The 11623-nt window shown below is 50.1% G+C and overlaps 1 protein-coding gene across 1 annotated transcript in view; it reads right to left on the bottom strand.

Annotated features, from left to right (window-relative positions):
• Positions 1-1985: 1985 nt before the first annotated feature.
• The window catches only part of LOC101072001 (pituitary adenylate cyclase-activating polypeptide type I receptor-like), a 12201-nt gene continuing 2563 nt past the window's right edge, over positions 1986-11623 (bottom strand). The window contains exons 2-13 of the mRNA XM_029828105.1: positions 11362-11461; positions 8226-8333; positions 6642-6760; positions 6019-6116; positions 5693-5825; positions 4734-4887; positions 4598-4658; positions 4346-4415; positions 4050-4141; positions 3850-3979; positions 3707-3748; positions 1986-3257 (exon numbers count right to left, since the gene is read on the bottom strand). Of these exons, the coding sequence (XP_029683965.1) occupies positions 3063-3257; positions 3707-3748; positions 3850-3979; positions 4050-4141; positions 4346-4415; positions 4598-4658; positions 4734-4887; positions 5693-5825; positions 6019-6116; positions 6642-6760; positions 8226-8333; positions 11362-11461 (1302 nt within the window). The 3' untranslated portion in view covers positions 1986-3062. The remainder of the gene's footprint in view (positions 3258-3706; positions 3749-3849; positions 3980-4049; positions 4142-4345; positions 4416-4597; positions 4659-4733; positions 4888-5692; positions 5826-6018; positions 6117-6641; positions 6761-8225; positions 8334-11361; positions 11462-11623) is intronic.

Below are 11623 nucleotides of genomic sequence, written 5' to 3'. Positions count from 1 at the left end.
ACACAGACACACAAACACACACACAAACACACACACACAGACACAGACAGACACACACACACATACAGACACACACACACACACACACACAGAGACACACAGATACACACACAGACACAGAGACACACACACACACACACACACACACAGACAGACACACACACACACACACACTCAGATAAAGAAGGCTGAAGGTTAACCCTGCAGAAACTGAGGCAGTTTAAAAGATGAGTTCATCACTGGTTCATCACTGGTTCATCACTGGTTCATCATTGGTTCATCACTGGTTCATCACTGGTTCATCACTGGTTCATCACTGGTTCATCACTGGTTCCCCCCCTGCTGGGGGGGCAGAGGTGTGGCCATTGTTGGTTCCCCTCAGCCCAGAAGACTGAAGAATGTTCAGCAAATACAGATCCTGAAGAGCAGCGAGATGCTCCTTCCTGGACGTGTAGGAAAGGACCCGGTTAGACGGAGACTTCTTGGTCTGTTCTGCCCGCTGAGTCCACCCACCAACACCCAACACCCACCAACACCCACCTTCACGCCCCACAGCGCAGAAAAGCCCCCGAAGCGCCGCAGTTTGGTGCATTTGTAGATTTTTACCAGCCGTTAATACAGAAAATGTCAATGAAGCTGAGCTGCTGCATGAATATCAGATTTACTGTCCGTGAGTATTTCCTAGAGGTTGATTGACTGTCTTCTTCAGCTTTGAGCATCTGTTGCCTGGACAACCAGGAACCTCTTTAAATCTTTCTGTAGAATGTTTGAGGGCTTCAAGTCAAGGTGAAAAACTCAAATATTTCTGCTATGTGATATAATCTATCGTCCTCGGGATCTTGGTGTCTTGGTGATCAGTGTGAAGCAGCCGAGCTTCTTCTGAGACTCCTGAAGCCTCTTAAACTAGAACTCCAACTGAAAGGTTCCTTAGGAACCATTTGCTGGCTCTGCAGGTCCTTCTGCACTGGCCCCATCAGAAATGCTCCTGGAAAGTTCTTCCTCCTCAATGAGCAGCAAACGTTTCTGTCTTTCTCCTCCTGAATCCTGAATTTAATTGTTTCTGTGAAAGAAGAATTCCAGGAGTTGTTTTCTTTTGAATATTTGAATTCTGATGAAAGGAATCAGAGCGAAGCGCAACGAAGGCGCCTTGGGAGCCTCGGGCGCCGTGATGCCTCCACCCTCCTGCTGAGCCCTCACCTCTACTGTCAGCTTTGGTTTTTACGTGCAGATTTTTGCTCCTTTCATCACAACTGAACATTTGAGTCGCGTCTCCAAAAGTGCCTTCATGCACAAAACGACGATTTCTGTCTCTTGACTTCAAAACAAAACTGCAAACTTGAAGGTTGAATAGAAGGAAGTCAGCGTTCCAAACCTGGAGGCCAACGTGGACACGTCTTGGCTGAAGAGGAGCAGGAATGACGGGTGAAATATGAGCTCAGCAGGTTCCTCACAAAGGGGCGTGGCCACTGCTCGCCGCTCTGATGGCGAGGACGTTTGTTCAGTCAGCAGCAGAAATCGCTTCTGCTTCCAAGTCGGTTTAAATGAACATCGTTTCTGTAATTTGCAGGTAACGAACCACCAAGAGAATAGAGAATATTTTAAATAATTAAATATAATGGTGACTAAGTTGATGTACTAACATTAAAACGTTTAATATTTGATTGTAAATATTCACAAGTATTTTATTTATTCTCACATTGGACAACTAGAACATCTTAAATTGAAATACCATCAATTTTATTACTTTTTGTACAAATGTGACAGCCAATAAAATCACCAAAAACACTATAGAAATACCACTACTCACCAACTGAGGAAGAATCCCACAAAATCATGATGCAGATGTGCAGATGTTCAGACCTGCAAATGGCCCAACTGACCAGTAAACCACCGGTGCAGAACCGGCAGCGGCCGACAGGGGGCCGTGTCTGTGAGGGTTTGGGGAGAAATTGGCTTCTTCTTCTGGTCACTTCATTACAATCTCGTTTTAATCAATCAGTGGTCTTTTGTTTGTTTGTGTTGCCTTATTCTGCCGCTAGTACGTCGATGTCAGAAAAACGTGTTGCTATAATGGGAACAAATGTGAAGCTATCGTTAGCCTGGGTGTTCGACCTTTGTGACTTAATACAATTAGGACGTGAGACAGAAACAAGTTGCTGTGCGTGAAGTTTTCTGTGGTTCAACATCAATAGCTGTAACTTCTTCATTCTTGGTGATGATTGTGTTTGAAGTCTCGACGCCTCCTGTGATGCCTCCTTACTGGCTGATGCATGTTTTGATCTCATTTGACCAGCAAATAGAATCAGAATGGAGGGTTGAGCTTCCAGGCCACTACAGAGGACCTGAGCCGCCTCCTTCGAAGGTGCCTCGAAGGTGGACTTCAGCAGCTTCTCCTTTGAATGTTGCTCACATGAGGAGAAGCAGCCGAGCCCCCAGCAGGCTCAGGTTCTGATGGCTGAATGTAACGTGGGCCTGCTCAACCTTCTGGCATCCAAACGGTGTCTCTTTCTTTTCTTAGTATTGACAATAAATGATTTTTAACTTGTTGGCTCCATGTTGTCGAGTGTTTCATATTCTAAAATCAGAGGTTTCACTTCACTATTTATTAAATGGGATTAATGGTGTTTGCTGGAAATTGAACTCAACCATTTCTTTGTATCTACAAGTTCACATGTTTCAAATGGAATCAACCTGCGGCCACAAAATACAGAAATTTGAATCATGTAAAGCACAACTGCGCGGGCGCACCGGCGCTGCGCGGGCGCACCGGCGCTGCGGGGGCGCACCGGCGCTGCGCGGGCGCACCGGCGCTGCGCGGGCGCACCGGCGCTGCGGAGGCGCACCAAAGCACCACAGTTCTTTAGTGTCCCGCTGACGATCAGGACGTGCTCGCAGCAGCAGCTCAGGGGTGGAATAAAAAGGGCTTTTGCCCCTTTTGCACCAGCACAGATGCAAAACCGAGTCCATTTGGCACTTTGGAAAGCTGCTGGAGGCGGAGCTACGGGCGCACCCTCAGGTGTGTGCGACCCGTCCGTCCCGCCGGCACCAGCAGGATCCTGTGCTCAGACGGAGGAGACGCTGCTGGACATCAGGCCGCGGGTCTCCGAGGACGGCTGCTCTTTTGGGCTGGATTTATCCAGCACGGATATCTGAGTGACCGTGCTGCTCTCCGTGAACAGCGTGCGGCGCCGCTTGCTGTACGTCAGGTAACTCTGGGCCTGCCACTTCCAGAACCTCTTCTTCAGCTCTGCCTGGACCTGGAAGCAGTTCCGACAGGATAAACATGTCCCATTAGTAGGAAAAAGAGTTCCACTTTAAAGATTCCACCTAGATCAAAAACATTCCACCTGTCCAAGCCCGGCTACCCAGAACCTTTTAGAGCCTGAACCTTTGTGCGACTCCCAACTGGACATCTGCAGCTCTGACTAAACCCATCTACCCTCTAATTCCAAAAGCTTTTAAAAAGATCTTTTAATCCTTTCACCGGGTCAAGGTTCCATAAAACATCACTGAATGAAACGTGTCTTCAGAACTCCTGTGGACCTTCTGGAGCCAACGGTCAGACGACTGGGTTGAACTTACCGGAGGCTCAAACGCTGCGGCGACCGTCACCATGACGGTTCTGGAGTGTCGGTTCTGCACTTATATCCATCCTAACTACAGTCCTGATCCTAAAACTGCTGAAGGGTCTGTAAAATGTTCTTACCTCACCGTTCAGGAAACAGTAGAGCAGCGCCACCACGAAACCCTTCAGAACAGAAAAGATGTTCACACAGATCTTTCAATGTTCCTCCTCCGAAGGAAACAGGTGCTTTGACCTGTGTCCAGAGGTGTGATAACGTGGTTCACCTGGAAGGAGCCCAGGCCCAGCTCGATGAAGATGCGAGCCTCAGCTCCTGTGTGTTCAGGGAGGAGGGCGAACACCATGTAGTGCATCCCGAACAGGGGGATGAGCAGCAGCGTGGACTTGGCCAGTCTCCTGCAGGGACGGCCAAGAGCATCAGAACCAGGCTGGTGGGTCGACACACAGCACACAGTTTGTTTCTCACTTGAAGTGGCTGGTGTCGTTGCCCCCCACGCTGGGAGACCGCAGCTTCTGCACCAGGATGCGGATCACGTTGATGAAGATGAGGAAGTTCACCTACACGAGCACCAGTGAAGGGTTAACCAGAACAAAGTTCTGTAAAATTCAACTGGGAAATAAATCTACGTTTCAAGTGAGGATCTCTGAACTCTGCCGTAGAAGCAGGAAGCTCAGACTTCCTGCCGTCAGAGTGAGATGAAACAGTCCAGAGGTTCTGAGCACAAACACCCCCGACGACTCCTGGAGCTGCTGTGGACTCACCAGCAGCGACGCCGTGATGGGAACTCTTATAATCCACCAGATGAAGGACACGTCCGTGTCGTCCCAGCACCTGGACGGACGTCAACACAAACCCAGTCAGCTCCGTCATCGCAGCACCCAACACACAACAAGCTCTTTAGCTCCGCCCACCGCCACACTCTGCTGTGCAGAACCTCCACAAATGAATGATTTACAGCGAGCAAATTTATCGGATCTGACGCAAAAGCAAGCGAATAAAGCAAGCTAGCTCACCCTCTGTTATCGTAGAAGTGGCGTGTGAGGATCCAGACCGTTATGATGGTGGTTGGGAGACCTGGGAGGCACAAACAGAGTGATTACCAGCAGCAGAACACGGGCCAGAACGCCCTCTGACAGAAACGGACCGCACCCCATCCGATGACTATGTACCACCAGAAGTATTTCTTCTGGAAGGCGAAGGTGAGAGCCAGCAGCGTCTGCAGGTACATGCCCTCCACCAGCAGCCAGAAGTAGTTTGCCAGGATGCTGAACTGGAAGAAGGCCACAGCTGCCTTACAGGAAGCCTGGAGAGCAAAGAGAACACGCGTGTTGGACCGTTTTCTTCTCCTCAGCTGGTTCTCCCCAGTGTGACCAGGATGGGAGATGCTGCCCCCCCACTCTGCTGTGATTATATTAACCAGATCCTCTCCAGAGGCCAGCTGACCTCCCACGCGTCATGGTTACTGAAATCTCCTCTGATGGTGACCGGCTTTGATCCCAGCTCATGTCCATGTGCCTTGTGTTCTCCTCCAGGTGTGACGGGCTGCTCTCAGACTCTAACACTCGTCTACGACATTCAGCACACAGAACAGAACCAGAACCGTCCTAAAACCCTCAGCGACCCTGACAGGATGGAGGAGCCCAGACGTGCTGGTGACGCCTGCAGGGTGCAGCTCATCACCTCCACCTGGGGACGCTCACAGGTGCGTCTGATTGGTCCTGATCAACCTGTGACCCACTTCCTTAAATACTGCACGACAGAGCCGTTACCATGCAGGAAAAAAGGCATCCTTCAGTTTCTCACTGTCACTTTGCCTAAAAGTGGAGATTCATGATTGTGAGGAGCTGGAGTCAAAGGTTCCTGGTCTCAGTGCTCACGGTGGACATGAAGCAGTGGTTCAGGGTTTCATGATTGTGAGGAGCTGGAGTCAAAGGTTCCTGGTCTCAGTGCTCACGGTGGACATGAAGCAGTGGTTCAGGGTTTCATGATTGTGAGGAGCTGGAGTCAAAGGTTCCTGGTCTCAGTACTCACGGTGGACATGAAGCAGTGGTTCAGGGTTTCATGATTGTGAGGAGCTGGAGTCAAAGGTTCCTGGTCTCAGTACTCACGGTGGACATGAAGCAGTGGTTCAGGGTTTCGTCTGAGAAGAGGACAGCGTCTTTGATGAAGACAGCACTGGCTCTCAGGATGAAGGAGAAGAACAGGTTGATGTGAATGTAGTTCCTGGTGCAGTGGAACTTCCTGCAGAAGACGAAAGCTCTGAGTTTACTTTTCCAAGGAACCTTCAGAGGAAACAAGTAGTCTCAAAAACTCTGTTTCAGACCACAATGTTGATGCTGAAACCCCTGCAAGACACTGATCCTGTCAATGATCCCGTGTGGGCGGAGCCAGTCGAGTATTTATTGTGCATAGCAAATGAGCTGAGCAACCTTACCTGAAGATGGTGAAGACCAAAATGGCCATTATCAGAGAGATGAGGGAGGTGGCGTAGCCAGCGGTGTAAACCTGTTTGTAGTTGGAGAAGTATGACGTCTGCAAGGTTAAAGACGAGAGAGCAGCATCATTGTCCTCTGCTGATTTCAGATCAGCTCTTTTCTCAGGAAATCAGGGCAAAAGTTCAGAGGAACACTTGGTTGTGTTCAATCAGGCCGACGTGTTCCAGATAACTTTAAACTCTCAGAAGTCCAAGAGATCATTTTATCCATTATTCTTTGAGCAGAAATGTTTTTATTCACTACATTTTATGTGGATTCAACGCGGCTGCTGAAAAGAATCCAAAATAAGCCTCTCCCCTCCATGATCTCCTATATGAGGCCCAGAGGAACCGTCTTCATGTCCTGGTTTACCCTGAATCATCCCATGCTGGACGCTGGGAGCTACAGGAAGCTAATAATTAAGGTGTGGATGAGACTCCAAGGTAGAAGAAGACTTTGAGCCCGCCTGAACGATGTGGCACATGTGTGAATGTGCAGCTCTGCTGTGGCAACATGGATGAAAAGGAAATGGAGGAGAAAGCAGATCATGATTCCTGAGCTAAAGCTTGTTTCCTCTGATTACCTCCAGTTGTGTTGTCTCGGCAAACTGGCAGGCTTCCTCGTAGGGCGGGTAGAGCTCGGACCACCCGTCCTCGGTGCAGTTCCTGTAGATGGAGGCTGCAAAACAGTCACACTCATCTGCTTTTGTGGAATATAGAGAAGAACAAATATTCTCCTGAAGTCACCCAACATGGGAGTAAAGCTGCAGATTTACTGTCATTTCAGAAAGACCCCCCCCCCCCCAACACTGGAGCAGGGGCATTCAGGTCCAGCCAGGACACCACACCTGGAGCAGAGCGGCTGCTGCAGAGCTGAGATCTGAGGACCAACAGACGTGTGCATGAACATGCCCCTAAAGCAGGCGGCAGCAGCAGAAGAACCTGCCTGTCCAACCTGACTGGAGCAGGTGGAGAAGGACCCGGGCTTCAGCTCCTGGGACCCCTCAGAGGTGACCTCTGCTGGAGGAAAACTCAGCTCCACATCACATTTTATAGGAAGCTGAGGACGTTCTAACCCTAACCCATGTGAAAGTCTTCTGGTTTTTTGACTGTATCAGGGCCTGAGTGGAATCTGTTGAGCAGTAGCTGGGGCAGCTCTGGGGGGGGGGGGGGGGGGGGCAGTATGGAAGAGCAAACCAAAGGGCGGAGGAAAAACTCCCCTAGCAGGTGCAGACCAGCAGCTAATGATGAACATCAGCCCCCTCAGCAAAAGCAAACCTCTAGAAGACAGACCCAGAATTTGTTCAGAGTAAAGCTCCAACAGCATCAGAAGGCGGGGCTTTCATGAAGATGGGCTGGATCTGTCTGTGGAGGAGGGAATCCACTAAGGTCCTGGAGACCACGGAGTTGTGAGGTCACCTCATTCCCTTAACCTGCACACGTAGATGATTTAGTCGAGGAAGATTTAGCTGCAGCAACAGCTTTGCTCCTACATTTCTTCTGCAAGTGTGCAGATTCAGGAAGTTTTCTCCTGCGGTCAGCAGAGTGGAGATGTTCAACCAACCAGGTTGTCTCCTGAGCCTGAGGACACAACTGAAGCTGGAACTAAGATTCAAAGTTTTAGGACTTCTTTGTCCAGGCAGCATGCAGCTGAGGACCCGTGTGTGTGTGTGTGTGTGTGTGTGTGTGTGTGTGTGTGAGTGTGTGTGTGTGAGTGTGTGTGTGTGTCTCTATAAACCAGTCCAACAGCTGCTCTGCTGCTTTTAAAGCTTCATGTGTCATTTCTCACATTTCACCGTCAGAATTTTACAACATCTTCAGCTCAGCGCTCTTCTTCACGGCTCATTTAACCGCGCAGCAGCGACTGTGACCTCAACACATCAACAACCGTCCGTGTCCTTCAGTCCTTCAGTGGAAAACATGAGACACCGAACATGTAAATGACATCTGAGAACCAACAAGAAGTGAAACATTTCTAAAGACGGACATTAAACGAGTCTTGTGGGCCAGAAATACAGCAGCTGGAGGACAGAAGGATCTGTTCCAGGATTTGGGTTCATCTCTCGCTCACGTGCCACAAAACCCAAAGAGAACAAGTGCCAGTAAAACAAGCTAGAAGGTGAATCAACGCCAGCTTGGACCAAAGATGGAAAGATGACATCATTTACCGTTGTTGTCTGCAAACAGCTGGGACACGTTGACACAGGAGACTCTGGCGACCTCGTCCACCTCAGCACGGGACCAGCATCGGATCCCGTCCCACGATGTTGGACATCCTGAGACCGAGACCGAGACAGCATTCAGTCATGTGAGGAGCGCTGGGAACCGCGGGTCACGTGAGCCCTGCTGGTGTCTCCTTGAGGAGACCAGATCATAAAACACAGCATTTGGGGTCTGCTGAGACTCTCCTGAACATCTGTGCTGATAAAGGAGACGTGAGAGGCTGCCATGATTGACAGGCCTGGTCATGTGTGAGTTTGGTTAAAGGAGTTCCTTTAAAGAAGAGACGGCAGCAGATTCTCCATTAGCTTCACTTTAATGAGAAGCTCTGGCAGGACGAGGCAGCAGTCGGCTGGACCGGTGCTCCTCATTCCATGTTAATGGTCTGATCGTCCTGGTAACAGGGAGGTCACGCTTTTGCTTCTCTTCACCCTCCGTCGGTCTGACAGGCCCTTTGTTATCCGTTCGTGTGGGAACGTCTCAACGGTGGCCCACAAGGACACGGCCAAACAGCTTCAACCACAAGTGTAAAAATGGAGTTAGAAAGCAGGATAAAGCAGATGATTCTGCATCTGTACGGGTGCTGGAGGAGCTTCACCATGTGACGACCACGTCACCTGTCTGACCACAACAACACCTTCGTTAACGTTAGCTGAGGGGATGGTGGGCGTGAGGCCGCTAAAGCCAACAGGCCTGGCAACAATCGCCGTCCCTCTTGACAGATGTGTATTAAACATCAGGGCCGGGGCACAATGAGATTGGCTGGAGCATCAATTTAAAGCCATGTGTTGCATCTGCTCCTCAGCCGTGTGTCCTGGTGTCTCTGGGTTTATTCCTCCCCTGGTGACCTCTCTGGCTTCACCTCTTTATTCTCCACTAAAGCATTTGTCTTCTGCCTGTCGTGTATATTGCTGCCGCTGTAATATTGTTACAAATATTGCAGCAGAAAAGGCTCCTCTGGGATCTGCTCCACAATATCCGCCCCAGAATAAACAATGTTATGTGATAAGGGAGGTGCAGAGGTGGTCACGAAGACGAGGAGGGCCAGGAAGCTCTTCAGGAGAACCTCTGGTGCTTGTGGAGTTGATCAGAGTTTATGTAAATGTCTGTTTCATCTCCACGGCTCCCCCCTGTTTAATCTAAACGCTGTAGGCTTCTATCCCTTTGTTATTATTGCTGGTTTCACTTTGAATGTTCTCCTAAAGGACTTGGAGCATCACGCCAGCACAGCTTTTTTAGAGTTCAGGACCAACAAAGCCAAACTGACTCTTGACACCTGAAGCGTCTCATAATTGTGAGAAACTAAATGCAGCAGAATAACGTAGCAGTAGAATCAGAATCAGCCCGCCACCAAAGGCTGTAGAACATCTCCGCTGACCTGCTGCCTCCCTCCAGTAACATATCCGCTGCACTTTGAAATGGTTGTTTTAGAGCGATGCAAAGAGGGAACCCAGACGGAACCTCTGTGACCCAGCGACGTCCTGCTGTGATGTCCAGGTGAACCAGGAGGTGTGAGGGTCATTAGCCCGATGTGTTCAGGTGTGTTCTCGCCCTTTCACCTCTTCATCTCTGCTGATGATGGAGCCTAACTCCAGCTGTGGAGGTGGCCCAGTCAGCCCAGCCTCATGACCCGAGCCGAGAGCTCACACAGGATCAGAGCTCGTCAACACTCATTTAGGGACTAAAGTAACCTTCCCTGAGAATGGAGGTCAGGGTGGAGGTTTGAAGGGTGGAGAAGGAAGAGTGTGTGTAGATGGTGTTAGCAGAGTTTGTCTTCAGGAAAGTCTGAAGTTAAAAAGCTTAAACAGTTTTCTGGCATTTTGGGGAAACACAGTTAATTAAACCACAAATGAATGAGAAATGAAAAGTTTATAGAGCTGATGGGCTCAAAGGTGGTCAGTAGAACCCTGCAGCTTCTAGTTCAGACACGTTCTTGTCCTCCAAGAAGAAGATGGAACTGGTCTCCATCTCCTGACTGATCATCTCCAGAGGGGTGGACTGATCATCTCCAGAGGGGTGGACTGATCATCTCCAGAGTGGTGGACTGATCATCTCCAGAGGGGTGGACTGATCATCTCCAGAGTGGTGGACTGATCATCTCCAGAGTGGTGGACTGACCATCTCCAGAGTGGTGGACTGATCATCTCCAGAGTGGTGGACTGATCATCTCCAGAGTGGTGGACTGATCATCTCCAGAGTGGTGGACTGACCATCTCCAGAGGGGTGGACTGATCATCTCCAGAGTGGTGGACTGATCATCTCCAGAGTGGTGGACTGACCATCTCCAGAGTGGTGGACTGATCATCTCCAGAGTGGTGGACTGATCATCTCCAGAGTGGTGGACTGATCATCTCCAGAGTGGTGGACTGATCATCTCCAGAGTGGTGGACTGATCATCTCCAGAGTGGTGGACTGATCATCTCCAGAGGGGTGGACTGATCATCTCCAGAGGGGTGGACTGACCATCTCCAGAGGGGTGGACTGACCATCTCCAGAGTGGTGGACTGATCATCTCCAGAGTGGTGGACTGATCATCTCCAGAGTGGTGGACTGATCATCTCCAGAGGGGTGGACTGATCATCTCCAGAGGGGTGGACTGATCATCTCCAGAGGGGTGGACTGATCATCTCCAGAGTGGTGGACTGACCATCTCCAGAGTGGTGGACTGACCATCTCCAGAGTGGTGGACTGATCATCTCCAGAGTGGTGGACTGACCATCTCCAGAGTGGTGGACTGATCATCTCCAGAGTGGTGGACTGATCATCTCCAGAGTGGTGGACTGACCATCTCCAGAGTGGTGGACTGACCATCTCCAGAGTGGTGGACTGACCATCTCCAGAGTGGTGGACTGACCATCTCCAGAGTGGTGGACTGACCATCTCCAGAGTGGTGGACTGACCATCTCCAGAGGGGTGGACTGACCATCTCCAGAGTGGTGGACTGACCATCTCCAGAGTGGTGGACTGATCATCTCCAGAGGGGTGGACTGATCATCTCCAGAGGGGTGGACTGACCATCTCCAGAGTGGTGGACTGATCATCTCCAGAGTGGTGGACTGACCATCTCCAGAGGGGTGGACTGACCTGAGCTGTTCTTCTGCTCCTGTTTGAGGATCTGTTCGCAGTCTTCCACAGCCGCCATGTGCTGGACCACCACAGCACAGTCTGGATGCATGGCCTGGGCCTGTAACACACACACACACACACACGCACACACACACACACACAGCCTCATGAAGCTGATGCTGATTATATAAACCCCTAATAAATAAATGTGCTTTTTGAGTTTATTACTATTTGTTCTTCTTTCTGCTGTAAAACTGTTAAAGCAACAAAAACGAGCAGG

This window comes from Takifugu rubripes, chromosome 20, assembly GCF_901000725.2.
Source record: "Takifugu rubripes chromosome 20, fTakRub1.2, whole genome shotgun sequence".
Classification (NCBI taxonomy): Eukaryota; Metazoa; Chordata; class Actinopteri; order Tetraodontiformes; family Tetraodontidae; genus Takifugu; species Takifugu rubripes.
The sequence above is the reverse complement of the archived record's forward strand: the minus strand, read 5'-3'. Positions and strand labels throughout refer to the sequence as shown.